At 47.8% G+C, this 18059-nt stretch overlaps 1 protein-coding gene across 4 annotated transcripts in view; it reads right to left on the bottom strand.

Moving 5' to 3' along the window:
• Positions 1-18059, bottom strand: part of plxdc1 (plexin domain containing 1) — a 45930-nt gene that overhangs the window by 20484 nt on the left and 7387 nt on the right. For all 4 annotated transcript variants that reach the window (XM_064321917.1, XM_064321918.1, XM_064321915.1 and 1 more), the window contains exons 2-3: positions 5782-5948; positions 551-694 (exon numbers count right to left, since the gene is read on the bottom strand). In XM_064321917.1, the coding sequence (XP_064177987.1) occupies positions 551-694; positions 5782-5948 (311 nt within the window). The remainder of the gene's footprint in view (positions 1-550; positions 695-5781; positions 5949-18059) is intronic.

Below are 18059 nucleotides of genomic sequence, written 5' to 3'. Positions count from 1 at the left end.
GCATTGGAACTTTGACTGGTACCAGATGTTCTGGTCAGAAGAAACCAAAATTGAGCTTTTAGGGCAAGCACACCGGATTATTAATACAAAACTCAAACCATGTACGGTAACTTTTAAAATTACCATAGCATCATGACATAGCCTTGAATAGTCAATTTAACATGCCCAAGTATAAAGTAAATCAGCAAGCAGTTATCCTTCCATGGTACATGAGAAGAAAATAAACATTACGGGCTAAATAGCACCCAGAGGCAGAACCCATTGCTTAATGAGGGGAAACACTGGCTTCAGCTGAGAGAAGTCACAAAAGAGATTTCACATTGGAACATTATGTCCATATGTCATAGCACAAGCTGTGTGTGAGTGCGTGTGTCTGCGTATGTGTGTGTGTGTGTTTGTGGGTGTGTGTGCATGCGTTTGTGTGTGTGTGTGCGTGTGTGTGTGTGTGTGTGTGTGTATGTGTGTGCGCGTGTTTGTGTGTCTGTGTGTGTGTGAGCGTGCGTGTGAGCGTGTGTGTGTGTGTGCGTGTATGTCTGTGTGTGACTCTCACCACAGCCTGACGCCGTGTGTTGGACAGGATACCATGCACTCTGACGTGACTGTGCTCCACAGCACCCAGGTCCACCCACAGCTCCTCTGTGCGCTTGTCTGTTGGGCCATAACTGCGCCAAGAGTAGTACTTCTGAGAGTCCTCCTGAGAGAGAGACATAGAGAGAGAGAGAGAGAGAGAGAGAGAGACAGAGAGAGAAAGAGAGAGACAGAGAGAGGAGCATTTTGAGTGACAAACTCAAACCGTCCCTAATTTTCATCATACACAGAGCAGTTAAACCCATGACAACCACAAAAACTACAGGTAAAAAAAGGCAACTGTGGTCTTCACAATCAAAAGCTTTTCCCTGAAGGTAGCAACCATACCTTTACCCCATATTGCTTGGCATAATCCAATAGATCCCATATTAGAAAGAGGCTAGCAAGAATGGACCAGTCAGGTATACATTATAACCGGTCCCCGCGAATCAAAATACAGTTAATTGAGGATTGGCGACTCCTCTGTTTACGCAGTCAGACTGCATCAGTTACATAAGTCGTACAGTGCTTTGGACTGCAATGAGCTCACAGCACAGCTGGCAAGTAGCAAAGTGAAATGAAGTGGCCAGCCACACGTTTCTGTGGACAGGGTTGCTAATGTGTGGAGGGCACGCTTCTTAGTGCACATCAAATCCAATACTACTCTCTCACACATGCACACACACACACGCACGCAAACACACGCATGCCCACCCACACACATGCACGCACACACACATGCACGCACACACACACGCACACACGCACGCACGCACACCCACACACACGCACGCATACACACACACACACACGCACACACACACAAACAAGCATTCACATGTGCTCAAACACACTCACAAACTCACATATCCGAATAACGCAGCTTATGTGTCTCGATTTGTCCTGAGCACAATGCATCCTCTCAGCTGGCTTGAGTCCATGTGACCTTTTCTTATGCTCTGTTAGTCTCCCACAAACTCCAAACGCTGGTTTAAAATATGTGAACAACAGCAGATCCCATTGCTTTCAGATGATGAGCACTACTTGTGTTTAACTTGAAATCAAGCTAAGGAATGCCGCAAATTCTCCTAAAGTTGACAAAGTCTGTTTACAGACAGATCAGTTTTTTCTTTCTTCTTGGAAGTATCCAGTGGTAAAACATGTCCCGTTCAAATACTTTTTACATGAAAATATAGCCGCCAAACTTTAGTGTGGTTTGGCTCAGACGCAGTCCTGCAAAGTTTTCTTTGGTGAAAGCCTTCGCTTTGGCCTTTCCCTGGTTACGTTTGTTTTTAAAAAAGCATTTGGATCATCACTCCTGGCTTTGCTTCTCAGCTCTTCCTTTGCTACGGACAAACACTCAACTCAAGTACATTACAGTCTAGACATTTAGCAGACACTCCTATCCACAGAAACTTACACAGCTTACACTCTCTACATCCGTTTATACAGCAGGAAGAAATTCAGGTTAAGTACCTTTCTCAAAGCTGCAACAGCAGTGGCACCTCCCGTGAATCAAATTTAGATCCCAGTAGTAAGATTTAAAAGCCAACCATTACCCTAAACTGCCTAGCAACAGCAAGGTGTCCATTATCCCCGTGTGATCCCATCTCTTATTCCTTCAAACCACCAGTCAGTCCATCAATCGAATTTGGCAAAGCCGTTTCTTCAGTAAAAGAATCACCACACACTGCTACACAACCGATGAACTGATTAGTTTGCCCTTGAATATAAATCTATTCATCTGACTTGGCATGAAAGACATATTCCTAACCCCATGTGGCTTTAAAATCGACTGATGTCAGTTCAGTCGAGAGCTTCTTTCATTTTGTGAGAGGCCAATTAGGCTGGATCAACAAAAAAAAAACAAACAAAAAAAAACAGTTCACACAAGGACCGAGAGAGAATCCCTGAACAAGTCCCATTAAAAAGAATTCATGGACACTCCCTTATAGATGATAGATAGATACAGACCGTGTCAAGCTAACATAACGGAAAATGCTAAACAATAACCGGTAACCCATGATTCCATTAATATCTGCTTTTGAGAGACGTGCACGTGCTCACAGAAACGCTGCCATTTTAAGCCTGTCTTGTGAAAGTACCTATGTGGCACGTTCATCGGCCCGCCTGAACGGATTCACGGAGCTCAAAGGCGTTATTAATGCGCGCTTTCGCTCAAGGTGACAGAGAGGAACGATCGCGGGAAGGAGGAAAAGTAGAGCAGTCACGTTAAGAGCAGCGGGCGCTCCACATAGAGGAGGTGGCCTAGATTCTCCCATTCCCCGTTCCTCCCATATCTCGGCCGGGGGGGGGGGGACGAAAGAGAGGAAGGCCGCGCTGAAGGCTGGCCGCTGTCGCCAGAGGAGCCCGGCGCACACGCAGCCGCCCTTAAGCCAGCGCTGTAAGCTGGCAGGACAGGAACGCGGAACCTGTTTTCAATTTGCGACGCGGGGGAAAGGGGAGAAGCGTAACGCACTTTATTTTGATGGAAAATATAATTGCCAGCGTGTTCCAGAAATGGGATACGCAAGGATACACGCACACACACACGCACGCACACACACGGCCAGGTGTCCACACACAAACACCGTGAACGAGGGGAGAATCTATGCCGTTACCAGATAAGCAAGACTAATTGGGTTCTGCTCCTTGACAAAGTCCTTGACAAGAAGTGAAAGGCCACACTGTTTCCCACAGTGCTGCGTCGGTGGGATGGAACGAAGTCACAGTAGAGGCAGATTGAAAGTGAAAATACGGCGCCGTGGTTGGAGCCGAGCGTGGAGATGAAGGACAGCTGGTGCGGCGCGTGCCACCATGTGGGCAGTGGCCTGCAACGGAACCTTCATAGCTACATTAGCAGCAGGCTAACAGGGGCCTGCCAGCACTGTAGGTTAAGATTATGCAAAACAGGATAATGAAACATTACGCGTCAACAGGGCGGTGCAGCGGAGTCCGTGCTCCACGGCGATGGCGGACGGACACGGACAAAGCAGCGCAGGGGCCCCTCCGCATGGCGGGAGGCGAGTACCGCCGTGAAAAAGATCAACAAAGACAAAGAAAGACCGACGGGGAAAGAGTGTGGCAGAACAAACAGAAAAAGAATGCTTGAAGAGCATAACAAGCGGAAGGGGGGGGGGGGGGGGGTACGGGGTGTACTCGGGTAAGCTGGGGCAGACTGCTGTAATGGGGTGTTTATCTGCAGCGCCACAGCTTTGTTTAATATAAGGTCAGGCGAGATAGAGTTGAGAAGGGACAGCGCAGACTTTCCAGTCAAATAACTCACCATCAAAGCACCTAAAGCTTTGAAGCATCCGCAGATTTGTTGGCGCGTTGTTTTCGCCAGGCATTGTCTCTTCTTACGCATATAAGGGATGTTCTTGAGAGTATGAACCTTGGGTCTTATGGGGTGAGGCGGGGTGGGGGGGGGGGTGGGGGGGCTTAGAACCTAATTTTGTGGTGTTGACGCTCCGGGCCACAGATCTTAAGCTTGCGTCTGATGTTGATCATGTGTGTGGGTTCAAATGAGGTACAGGGCGTCTGAACAGCACAGACCTCATTCTCTTGATGTGCTCCGCAAGACCAAAGTGGGGGTAAATCAGAAGTACATCATGAAGTGGATGTGTGTGTGTGTGTGCGTGTGTGTGTGTGTGTGTGTGTGTGTGTATGTGTGTCTGAATGTGTGTGTGTGTGTGTGTGTGTATCTGAATGAAAGTGTGTGTGCACAAGTGTCTTTGTTTTGTGTGTTTGTGTGTGTCTGAGCGTATGTGCTTGTGCGCATGTGCGTACGTGCGTGTATGTCTGTTTATTTGTGTGTGCACGTGAGTGTATGTCCATACGTGTGTGTGTGAGCGTGTGTGTGCATGTGCGCATGTGTGAGTGTGTGCATATGTGTGCATAAATGTGATTGTGTGCATACGAATGCATGTGTGTGAGCGTGTGTGATAGTTGCTGATTAATAGAGACCAAACACCCTATATGGGGAGCACTGGCTCACACACATTGGGCACACCTCCAGTCATCATCCCTTAGTTTGATTCATTGATATCAGAGCTAGTCGTGGCCCAGGATCTGTCAATCTCTGCGAGCGGAGGAGTGGAAACAGCGCCTTCCATCAATCACAGCGCCGGGTGAGGCTCCACCTCCCCTTCCAGAGCGCAGCGATGGAGGGGGGGCCCACTTGCAGGTGCGCAGGTCTTACATTTTGGACAACTGCTCTCGATTTTCACCGCCGACCCTACATTATTGCAGCCTTACCAGGGAATCAAAAACAGAGAGATCAAGGTGAGCCCCATTCACAAGAAAACAGGTCACACGCCCGAACGTCAGCGAACAGTGTTTCATCCAGACTGAAGCCCACTGCGATGACCTGCTCTGTTCAAATATCCTGAGGCCCTGAAGGATCCTACCGCAGATTGACACCATCTGACAGGAATGTACAGTAAATCCGGGAGTGACAGTGAGATTTTTTTGCGAGAGACAGAACAGCACATCCTCTGCTCATTTCAGAGGGCTGCTGTGTTGCACCGAGGCCCTAAAAAAAGATGATCTACCTAGCAGATGTGACCAATCGGAGCTCGGCGCGCTTCGGGCCTGCCAGAGCTCCTCCGCAGAGCTCGAGCGGAAAGAGCAGCGAACGAGAGCGCTGCCTCTCGGGCGCCCCGACGCGTCCCTTCTCGCCGGTGGAAAAGCATTTCGGAAAATGTCCGCCCATCCCTTCTGAACCGAGCGCGCCGCGAGCGGCAGCCGCAATCAGGAGCGCTCCGAGCCCCTCCGCTGACCCAGCCCCGCAGGGCGGGAGCGAACGAGCCGTCGCTAATTCAGGAGCGCCCCGGCTCCGCTGTGAAACGGTAATTAGCGGTGACTAATGGCCGTAAAATTAGCGGCCCGTCGGCTGCGCGCGGGGAGGGCGGGGCCTGTGAGAGATGAGGACGGGGGGCGGGGGTTTACCGGCTGCCCGTCACTGTCCCTCAGAGCTCACTGGGTGGAGAAATCTCCCGTCAAAGCACTCATAGCCCCAGTTATAACGGGGATTAATGGCTGCAATCCCTGAATGGATGCAAAGAGCCCTGTGGTTGATGAACTGTTTACAAAAATTTACAATCCAGGCAATAGGCAGGCACACACACACACCAACACACACACGGACACATACTACACACACACGCATATGCACACTCACACACTGAAACGCACACGCCCCAGTGTACTCACCACAATACGGGTCATGTTGTCGGGCAGGGTGTCGATAGCCAGGCCTCCCCCCAGCGTGTCCCGGGCCGCTCTGGGCCGGCCCGTGTCCGGGAGGGATTCCGGGTGCCTGTGGTCCCTGTGGAGGCCCAGCGAGCCCTCCGCAGTCCACGCTGACCCGTACGCCCCACCTGGCCAAAACACAGAACAGGAGCTCATGTGCTCACAGCGCAAGTACAGCTGCGGTGCTTCAGGAGAAAGTCCCCACAAACAGCCCTGTCTGCTTCCATTTCATCACAGGGCAAGCGAGGTAAAGAAAGACCTTGAGAAACAAACAACCGTGAGGAAAATGTCCATTTATTATTTGGTTTTAGCTCATTTTCCAAATTTGTAAGCGGGCCGGGGAAGCTGAGCCAGTGCTAACAACAGCAGACATATTATTGGCTCGTGCGTGTTTGTGGGTGGAACCACCGAGGTTAACCCCCCCGAGGCCAACATGCGGAACAGAGGTGTTAAACTGGGGGGGTTAGAATTACAGATCTGTTGTTGCGTGAGACAGACTTGCCATGTTTACAAAACAAGAGAAGTTTGGTTGCTTGAAAACAATGCTGATTTCCAGTGCTGACTCACTTCGCTCGCTGACATCACAATGGCCAGTTTCCCATAGACAGATGCAGGAACCAATGGAAGGGACAATATCTCCTCTCATCAGACTGAAGGAGACTCATGCCAACTAGCAGCTTACAAGACAAGGTGAGATTGATGGCACTCAATAACAAAATTAAGACTACAATAGATAACTGCATGCATCATGACATACGCCTGAGCTGAACTCTGCTGTTGGTTGCCAGGACAAACTGCTGGCAACCATGAAACATCCCACCTTTTCTACTCACGTGTCATTAAATTCAGTGAATCATGCATCGCTTTCCTTCCTGAAGGGGAATCGAAGTTCAAGTGGAGCTTTCGTGCTCGTCAAATGCCTTAGCTGGCGGCTAGGCTGTGATCTAATGGTTTGTTTTGGTTCAGGGTATGTGAAAAAAGCCTAAGAAAAGAGCATGTCTTCAGGTCCAGTTTTTACACCTTGGATTTCAGCATGATGGATGGGCCTCCTAACTCTAACTCTGGCTGTCTCTTAGCCAAAGTGTCCACTGGAGGGGGAGCTGGAGCTAGTTACCTTTGCTCTATTAACTGTTAACTCTTTCTCTCTCCCGTGCACGCACACACACACTGCAGATATTTCTGGTTCTTATTTATATTTTATATATTTATAACTTGCTAGCAGCAGAATCAGCTTCGGCTGAGTTTTAGTAACAAAGACAAAAAAAGCAGGAGAACACTGGAAAGAATGCTGGCCAGTTCTTCGCTGTTTAATCACTGTTTCGGAAAAGATATTAAAACAACACACGCGCACACACACAAAACAGAAACGCCCACGGCTGCTTTGTCAGCCTGCCACTTCACTTTTTCCAATCTCGGCGACGAAAATCTCAAGAGTGCTTTGCTCTCCTGTATCCTGGCTGCCAGACTCCACCTCCTCAAGAGATCTTGCTGGGCGTATCCCGACAATGTCCCGACGACGACCCTCCGAGGTCACGTGTCAGCCTCGGGGGGTTTTCGGGGCGCTCACCTGTAAATCAGCCGAGGGAAGCACTTGTGCAAATCCTCTCCAGAGGAACCTCGTGCTATTGGAAATGTGGCCAGGTTCTTGCGTCCATCTGTTTTTCGTTCAAACCTTTAAGCCTCTAACATTCGAACATTACCGCGCCGTGCTTCGGCGTTTCGCGGAAAAGCTGTCTCTGAGGGCGGATTCAGTCGGCCGTTTGTGATGTCACTGACGCACAGCACTACTCGGCCGTACATAATTAAGCCCTGCTTCAAAAACGATCAGCAAAGTGGAAGCCAAGAGCTATCAGAGGCGGATGTCGGGACATTGGACTGGGACGCGTCATGGAATCAAAGCAACAGTACCCTTTTACCTTCAGTGTTAACATGTGCTCTCTTAAAGAAAAGGGTTCAGAAAGGGTGATTTGGCTTGTCTTCATAAGGTTCTTTTGCACTGGAGGAACCTTTGCCTGAACTCAGGAACTTTCTCTGGAAACTCAGGAACTTTTTGGTTTTCCACCTCCAGGAACTGATTTTGGTTCCTGGGGCATGGTGTCTATACCCATTTTTGGTCCCTGCGGTAGTACTTAGTGGTGGAGTACTGAACATCACTGATTAGTCAAATGCAACATTTGAGAGAATCGCCAAGCAGACCAATTTAATCTTCATTGGAAAAACAAAATCATGTAAAACTGTGGGCCAGTGACAAGATGCAAGCTTTGATCAGTATCTGGTCGGAGGACAACATTCAGAGGGAGTTTGAGTCGGAGACCCATAACGAAAAGGTGGACCAAAAAATGTCTATGCGTTTAGCTGAACTGAGCATAGATCACTCAGTTAAATGCCGTCAGTGAAAAAAATTAAAAAACTAAAGCAGGATTACAAACAAATTTAAGACCACAATAACTGGGGTAGACAATAGACAGGCCAGCCAAAGGCTCAGAAATGACCTCTTAAATGTAACCGTAACTCCTATTTTGCCTAATCTTCACAGTTCTCGAGATGTGATGAGAAAGCAAAATCGAACACGCACCAGGAACCATGTGGATAGCTCCTGCTCTCTTTCAGTTCCTACAACCCACTGGAAAAGGGGCTATTGGGTAACTCTTTTCAGTTCTTTCTTCAACCTTCGATGGTAGGTAAGAATCGTTCCTAGAACCATTTTTCCTGAAAAGAACCCTTGATTTGATAGGGTTCCTCTATGGGGAGCTCCTTCTTCTGAGAGTTAACCTGAGGTGCTTCTCCAGACTTTGCCTCCCGGAGCACTATTGCACAACAGAGCCGCGCAGAACACAGCAGCCTAATAAGGGCAGTTAACGGTGTGTTTTTGTTTGTGTCTGTGACCGTATCTCAGTTCTGGAGAGCGAATCCATCCGTTCTTCTCCCTTGTTTGCCAAAGAACGCTGCGCTGTGCTGGAAAATAAAGACCCGAGGCTTGCTTGGCAGCTGTAGCCCCCTCTCAAATAACTTTCAGTGCAGGTTTTCATCTATATGTATAAATTATTCCAAGCAACATATAGTACCATTCTTTACCCGTCAGATCCCACACAACATCGAATTCTACGCACACCTGGCTTAAAAAAGCAGAGCCCAGCATAACCCCCCAATAGCACAGGGGAGGTCAGTGGCCACCCAATGACTGACACCACAGCCAGACGTCGGCGAGATCCCCTGGCAACAGCGGCCTCCTCCAGGGTCAATGAGTCGCAACGGCACTGGAGAACATGCCGGAAGAAAGACAGAATCACAACAGTCTGAGAGGACAAAAAGTACGAAAATGAGTGAGTAAGAGAGTGTGAAGAGACTGAGAGAAGTGGTCCAACTTTGGGGAGGCCAGGGCAAACTGCCCAGTACTCACATAAATAAAACCTAAAACTCCTACAGTGTTCTGCTGATATTGATCTACTCTCACGGTTTGTCTGTCAGGGAGTAGCCCTGTTTTGTGCCTTCGTTAATATTTCAACTGTCAGATTGCTTTTATTTTTCTGTGAAAGATGCTGAAAGAGTACACCTAGCTGTCAAGAGCATGTGAGAATATACTACACTTTTGACATGTACCTTAACTGCATGATAAAAGAGGAAGACCCTAACTTTTGGTAAACAGGCTTTGAGTAGTTGGAATGGAATTGAAAAGGGCACTGTTGACCACGCCCTGTGATAGATTGGTGGCTTGTCCAGGGTGTATTCCTGCCTCTCGCCCAATGCACGCTGGGATAGGCTCCAGCACCCCCGCGATCCTGCTCAGGATAAGCGGGTATAGATTATGGATGGATGGATAGACTGTTCACCACAGTGTTAAGCTCCCTTTCTAGACATAATTGAGAAACTTTGGCTTGGTGTGACTTGGCTCTTAAGTCCCTTTAAGAAAATGTATTTCGCAAGAAGTCATTACCGCCCCAAAAATAGACCACTTTTGTTAGACCTCACCCTGTGTGGTAATGCCTGCTATTCGCTTTTAATTACTTTTACTGAATTATAGACAAGGCTCGACAGCAAAGCCATTTCCCATAAAAATGATGCAATTACTGTGACCTTGTGGCCACTCCTGGTACATTCATAAGGCACTAAGGGCTGAAAGTGAATTCTTATTAAAGAGGAATCCGAAGATGCATGACCCTGGCAGCGTATCAAGAGTCAGTCAGGCTGAGGAGCGCAACATGGCGTTCGCTCGCCACTGTTCGGGTCATAGCGCCTGGTTTTATTTGTTCACACACAAGAAGAAGCTGTCCTTACCGAAGCTGCAGTGGGCCAGAGAGAAAGTAGTTTAGAGAGAAAACTGCAGTCAGCGAAGAGGCACAAGTACATTTTTACGTTTTGTAAGAGATTTGTTTTGTGTGATTGTCATTACTACTATCGTACATGTGAGGAGGAGAGGAAAAAAATAGGAGGGAGAGGTAACATAGGTGGAACTGACTGCTACTTGGTAAATGGACTGCATTTATATAGCGCTTTTATCCAAAGCACTTTACAATTGATGCCTCTCATTCGCCAGAGCAGTTAGGGGTTAGGTGTCTTGCTCAAGGACACTTTGACACGCCCAGGGCGGGGTTTGAACCGGCAACCCTCCGACTGCCAGACAATCGGTCTTACCTCCTGAGCTATGTCGCCCCTGCCTTCTACTAGTGAATGTGGCACAAGATAGCAGCTGTATTGATGCCCAAATTCACGCACACACGCACCCATGCCAGGCGCCTTTCCACACGCGTTCGCGAGCACTAATCAATAACCCCTCCACTCCCCCCCAGACAGGGAGCAGCCACAGAATGGCACCATGATTACAATTAAACAACATTCATTTAGCAAACACCAGGGAGAAGGTAAGAGCACACACCCGATAGCGTGCAGTCTGCAACGCACAGGCCTATAAGGGTCTCATTAAACACACACATTATGGCTTCTCCTACGCACAGCATTTTTTCCCTCGGTTGCTGATGTGAAATGGGGGGGGGCGTGTTTTCTATTTGACAAATTCATCAAAAACAAACAGATGAGCAGGGCCGGCGTGCATGATGCCTGGGCCTGGGGCAAAATTATTTCAACGGGCCTCGCCCCCCAATCAATGGCCAACATTTATGAGTGAGGATCTCTCTCTCTCTCCTGGGCTGGGCCGGGACAACTTCCCCGATTGTCCCCCCCCCCCCAGACGCCAGGCCTGCAGATGAGTACAAAGGTAGAAAGAGTACAGATGTGCCTCCAGAGGAGAAAATGAACTGCTCCTCCATCTGCACGTCGCCAGGCCCGGGCGGCTCCGCTCCGCTCGACGCGGTCGCCGGTTTTGACGAGCCGTCCCCCGAGGGTTGGCGGTCCCGCGGGGAGAACAGCGGCTCCGAAGCAGCGGCCGAACGTGAGAAGCACGCGAAAACTGAATCGGATACGCAACCCAAAAAAAAGGGGGGGGGGGCGCAGGAGAACATAGCCGAGCTGTCCTTTTAAATGAAGGTTCTTTTAAAAAAAACTGACAGGAAAGACTGGGAGTGACTCCAGAAATTATAACCCCCGCAGAACCAGAGCAGCTGTGAACAACCGGTCCTTTCTTTTATTGAGGGAGACTCAGATATGACACAGCGAGTAATGAACGGCACAACCGTTTGGGAATTGAACTGGACTACACACGGGGTTAAGGAGTCCGGGGTGGGGGGGGGGGGGGGGTATGGGGGGTGATGAAGGAAGTGTGTGTGTGTGGGGGGGGGGGGATCCTCAGCGTGCCACAGCGGGAAGGACAGACAGTCCGCAGCATGATGGGGGGGGGGGGTAGAGGGGGTACAACCCAATGTGTTATTTATCACTGCTGAAAGGGGGGGCGGGTTGTCACTGCTGGAAGGCGCCTTGCAATATGAAAGCTTAACTCAAGTTTTATGAGTGTCTGGGTAAGAGGGCGGGAGGGGGTCAAAGGGTGAAAGGTTTACTCTGATCCTCTTACCACTGAATTCATTTCGAACCGTTATTTATGACGCTAGCTTGTTTGAGATACACATTTTGTATTATCTTTTTAACTATTAGCATTTAGCTTTTTTATGAGCAAAAAAAAAACATATTTTAAAATATTATACTGCTGCATGTTTACAAAGCCATTCAGATTAAAGGCCATGTTCAAAGGCACAGTCAGCACCGCAAGATGGGAGTCAATCCAGAAACCCTCTGGTTCAAAGGCAGGGTCCTAAATCAACAGCCCATGCTGCTCCTGGCACGAGGCTAATCGAAAAGGGACGACGGACGCAAAAGGGGCCGGCCGACGTGTGCCACAAAGGAAGTGCTGAGGCAGTAACTTTCAGTACCGCTAATCTCAGCATCAGCCACATGTCTCACACCATCAGAGAGGAAGCCCAGCACCAATCATTGCAGTTAAAGAAGACCCTCAGCACCAATCACAGCTCTTATACTGTCAAAGAGGAACCTCAGCTCCAGTCACAGCTCTTACAGTGTCAGAGGTGGCAAAGCCCTCAAAACAGGCAAACTGGCCATTCAAGAACATGATTCTCACAACACCTCAAAGTGTGTGGTACGTGTACCTCAGGCCATTGTGACTGGTCACTTTTACTGAGACTTCACAGACACATCACACAACTAAAACACTCATGAACTTCAACTGAGGAACACCTGCAAATCACATTATGGTTTACGTGGGTTAAATGCAAGTTTCTTCCAATCAGCAGGCAAATTTAGCAGCCTCGGAAACAAGAGTGGGCCCTTTAGCCAATCGACAACAAATGTATAACTGGCGACCAGCTGCAGAGGAGTCTGACATTAGACTGAAGAGAGCTAAGCTGACATAATTCAATCCCTTCACTTTCCTCTTTTTTGAGAGGGGAAAGCTCGGTGGTGGAGGTGCAGCGCTGGAGGAGGCAGCTGTGCGGAGGGCAACGTTGACCCAGCACTGTGTTCCTGAAGGCTTCGCTGGGTCGCCTGCACCATGGGAACACAGCACATCTGCATTCAGCCGGACTCCACCAGGGTAACGAACCGTGTCTGCACCGGAGACGGCAGCACAGAGAACCACAGATATTTACAATGAGGAGAGGAGAATAAAGAGGAGTGCAGAGAGAAGACGAGTAAAGAGAGGACCAAAGAGGAGGGGAATAAAGAAAGGACAGGAGCGCAGGTAGGAGGGGAGTAAAGAGAGAAGAGGAGGGGAGTACAGCAAAGAGAGGAGCACAGAGAAAGGTGCAGAGAGGAGGGGAGGAAAAGAGGAGTGGTCAATCAGCTTTCCACTGAGACACTCTAGGGACGAAGCAATTTTGGCAGCAATTTTGGGAGGGGTGAGAAAGACCGAAAGTGAAATGAGATGGCGCGAAGTGTCTGAGAGTCTGAGGAGAGGAGGAAGACAGAGAGAGGCAGAGACAGAGAGAGAGAGAGTGTCACAGGGGAGCTGTTTCTAATTGCAGCCCTGTTTGATCTCATTGTGAGAGACCCGTGCTATTTCCGCAGCAGCATAATCACGGCCCAGTAACTGAATCAAATGAGCCACTTGTGCGCCTGATGAGAACTTCAGGAGTGATCACGAACTGACAAAGGCCTCTTAGTCTCAACGCTTTGGTCCTGTGCGGTATGTTCTGCCTGTTTAAGAAGCTTTCTAACCTTTGTATTCTTTTTGAGAGCTCTTGTGGGTGTCTTCTACCCCCATCTGGGAAAAGCATCCTTTAGTGCAATCATAATTTGTGTTTATTTACATACTTTTGGTCAATTAAAGTGAATTAAGCATCACTTCCAGCCCAACTGTGTAATTAGATTACTAACAGCTGCAAAAACGGTGGGGGAATTCACCGAAAGTGAGTGGTGAAAGGGTACTGACCCAGAAAGATTTCAGCATATGTTGTTTCACCAAAACATTTCTGAAGTGACCTTCAGACATTACACACTGGAAGAGACATTAAGACCAATTACAGAATGGTGGGAAAACATTTGCTCAGTGAAGATGCCGGCTTATCGGGTCAATATGCCTGCATAATTGCATGCATGTTTTTTGACACTTCTGAGAGGTCGCTCTGTCATTTTTTGGCTGTCTTAAAAACAGTAAAAAAAGCAATAAAGTTGTCCCATAAAACTGCCAGCGCTGGAGAATTTGACTTTTATTAGCAGAGCCTACAGCAGTGCTAATCATTGAAAGCTGAGTTGACAGTTCACAGCCAGCGTGGAGGAGACAGTTTCCCAGAGAGAAGGCCTGCACTGTACCCAATTCTGCCGCAGCTGCCGTTCCGCCAGCGCCGTGAGGCCTAACCCTACAGCCCCCTCCGCAGCCCCACCCAGAACGCTGCACCTTCCGAGCCTCTTCGGGTTTCCCAGAGGCAGACTCCACGGCCCCTGCTCCAGCTGCCCAGTTCATTACGCATAGCAGTCATCATCCCAAGGCTCTCCATCTCCTCGCTATTATCTAACTCTGTGGTAACTAACCCTGTTCCTGGAGATCTACCGTCCTGTAGGTCTTCATTTCATCCCAAGCAAAGCCACGCCTCATTCAACAGCTAGAGATCCCATCGAGCTGCTAATTAGTAGAGTCAGGTGTACCAAATTAGGGTTGAAATAAAAACCCATAGGACAGTAGATCTCCAGGAACAGGGTTGGTTACCACTGGTCTAACCCTAACCCTAACTCTAACCTTCCCCCCAACCCACTGTTGCCTTCCACGAGTCTCAGAGGTATAGCCCACAGAACAGACTCCCAACTCCTGCACTCTCAGTGCTAGAAACAGGAGATGAATGAAGACGCCAGGAGCATGTGCTACGGAAGGGGGCAGCGAATCCGGCTAAAAATAAACCCAATTATCCACCTCTTTTCTGCACTTTTTCAGCCAAATCCCTCGGCTCTTCTTCTCCCCTTCTGTTCAATTCCCCCCTCCATACACTCCCCAGAAAGCAGCTCCATGCAATCAGCACACTCCCCTCTTTGCCCAAAAATACATAAACATTTAAACAAAAATTCAAAATAGACATTAAAGTAAACACATCAAAAGAAATGGAAAAAAAGATCTGATAGGAGGGTGACCATGATGTCTTTCGGAAATGGTTTCAGTTGGGTTTTATGCAAAACAAGAAAAGAAGCATCTGCTAATCAATAATTTATTGGAGAGGGGTTTGAAATTACTTTTAGACATTACATTATTTATTTGCTTTGAAAGTGCCCGGATACTGAGCAACTTAACTACCTCATTCGTTTTAATCATATTATCCAATTATATAGCTAGATGTTTTGCTGAAGCTGCTCTGGACGAAGGCCCATTTTTAACCCACTGCACTACAATGCCCCACAGTGTCACTCAGTATATTACAAGCCCTTGTTCTGTATGGGCATTTACCCATTAGAACTTTGTTTGGAGTGTCATAAGGCAGGCCAAAGGCATAAATCAGTTAAAAAAAACAGGCCAAATCTCCAAAGGAAAAAGAAACGAAGAAGAAAACGATAATCATCTTGTTTCTGGGCCAATAATTTGGTTGGTAAACAAGCGCCCAAATGGTTCCGCGAAAGGTCCAGAGACCGCAGAACCACATGTGTTTGGTTACATGCGCTTTAATGTGCTTTTAAAGGTTCTGGCCAATAAAAATGATGAGTGTGAACGCCCTGCCCTTCCTGAGTGGATTAGCAAACTGGCAAAAACTCGCCCATCTGGCACGCACCCTACCCACAACGCACTGCTCGTACTGAACCAGCCTATAATCTGCATGAGGACACAATGGATACGTCATGCAGCTGGGCCTGCTTAGGCACGGCTTATAAGGCCGTCTGCGCCGTGACTAATCAGATCAGCCGAGATTTAGAAACACGCATAAAACGGGAATATGGCAACCCGCCCATCACCCGTTGGTGAGCGTCATGCAGGTATTTCACAAGATCAATCAGAGCACAGTAGCACGCAGCTGCTGGCAAAACAGCAGTGCGGAGTGGAAACTGAGGACTCCCCACTCACTGCAGTGAGCCACTGGGACGGAGGCCCAATCCCAGAGATCTTTACACCGCTCTCAAACCCAGACCCCAAATGTCAATATGCAAAGCTAAGCAAAACTTGGGCAGGCGGTGGTCCCAACGGCAGGAGAGTACGTTTCTAAAAGCAGCCTCCGTCCCTTCACTGGCCAGATGTGAATACAGAAGGACAAAGGCACAGCAGCTGTGTTCAGGAAAACAGGCTTAATACTGGTGTTCAGGATTTATCTGCGACTACAAGAGTACTCTGTAAGCCCTGTCTTGAACTAGATTAATTGTGTTTCTGCTGCACAGGACATGCAAGCCTTTTCGAGGCACACCAAGAGGACCTGCCAAAGGACAGTGGGGAACAGGATGGCCAAGTCCTGACCTCACCGCCCTCGCTTCTACATGAATGTCCTTTTCATCAAAGCCACATCAGCTGCTTTTACACTTAAACACTACTAGTTTTGAACTTCACCAGGATGGTGGACTGCGCGAACAGTGTAGCTGATTCTAGCACTTCTTACCTATGCTGCTACTCGTTCTAAGAGCATTAATGATCTTGTTCTGAAGTAATGCTGCTCTTATACATTTTAAATGAGTTTAATTTAATTCCTCCATTAAAGCGCCATTTTCTAGTCATCTGAAAATGAATGTAGCGTAATGGGATCTGTGAAAAGAAAGATTCCACTGTCAGACTTCCACATCTCATCATTTCTCACAATCCTAGTGGTGCCCTTCCATTTTCATGGACACTATGAGATTGAACTCAATGGCCAGCTCCAACATCACTGATTGAGATGTGTTTCATGTGTTACATCCTCACAATGCCTTTGGTATAGACACACCAAAGCACCAAAAGGCATTCAAAAGGCATTTGCTGGTTAGTCAACATACTCTGGAACATTGGACAATCCCGCACAGTGCTTCTTCCTTATATGATGTAAGGCACAAAGCGGACAAATCAAAAATGAATTCCTTTAAAAAGCACTTTTCATAACGTAATGGATCACTCTTTGGGAAGGAGCTTCTGCACCTTGGCCACATGAAAAGGCATTCAGGAAGTGACTACTTTCAGCACAAGATTGTCTCATTTCTCTGAGGGACGGGATCTGGACGAAAGAACTCTTGAGTCACACAGAACGTGACGACGGGCGAAAAGAGAAGGGTCTTCTCTCCACATTCCCGCACGGATCGATCCGGCCTCTTCACCGCGAACGGCCGCGTGCGTGCGCAGCGTCTGCTCCTCGAGGGGCGAAGCAGGCCGCCCGATCCTTCGCGTTCAAGGGCGACCGTAACCATGGGACACATATAAAAACAGCAACAGGACCTGGGCTGATAACAATTAGGACAAGTCAGTTAAACCGCGAGAATATATGGGTCAAATCTGAAACATTTTTGGTCACATAACTGTGGGAAAGAACGAGGAGCCAATCTAATTGCAACTGGAGTTCATTTTGAAACGAGAGCATCTGCTCAATGACCTATTCATAAAAAACCTAATAATGACGATGAAGTCGCGCAGGATTTTACAAGACATTAATCAGAGTCAGGAGATCATCGGCCTAATTTTAAGACGAGAAAATCAAAAATGTACAGAGATCGTAATGCATTTTTATCTTTTTCAAGCCAAAATTTATCATCTGAAATCTCCAATGCAGCAGATTTCTGAGTACACACAGTTCCCCTTCTACATCCTGAAAATAAATGATTTAATAATAATGGACTTCAAGCCTATTACTGGTATCCCAACAGGAAGACATCATTTAAAGCATAAAGTCTCAATGATGGGAAAGTTTTTAAAAACATTTTGCCCTTCTGAAGTTGATGTTCTGGGAGCAATAAATACATTTTGTTTCTGTAGAGTTCGGAACTTTGTCAAAATTAAATATGTAAATGGGCCAATATGTTAATTATTAAACAAACTTTGAGTGAAGTTCCACATCCGATTGAATAAATGTGTGTTCAGACCTAAAACAACCAGCAATAGAAGACCAGATAAGATTTCTGGGACATGAATCAAAAAATTAAGGAATAAATTGACATTTTAGAGTACAAACTAATTCAATTTCTGTTCTTCCCTTTCCCCTGCTGCAGTCTCAATAAAAGAAGGCAGGGTATACACCACTGGTGATTATAACCACCTGATCAGCAGTTGCCATTTAATTTAAACCGTCAGATGGCGTTGCAGCAACGGGCTGGGCTTGAAATTGGAGTTAGGCCTTCCAAATTGTGTGAAAAAATTGGACACAAAAGGATCTGAAAAAGGTGAGGGAACATTGATTGATTGAGTCGGTACTCTC

This window comes from Anguilla rostrata, chromosome 2 (assembly GCF_018555375.3).
Source record: "Anguilla rostrata isolate EN2019 chromosome 2, ASM1855537v3, whole genome shotgun sequence".
In the NCBI taxonomy this organism is placed as follows: Eukaryota; Metazoa; Chordata; class Actinopteri; order Anguilliformes; family Anguillidae; genus Anguilla; species Anguilla rostrata.
The sequence above is the reverse complement of the archived record's forward strand: the minus strand, read 5'-3'. Positions and strand labels throughout refer to the sequence as shown.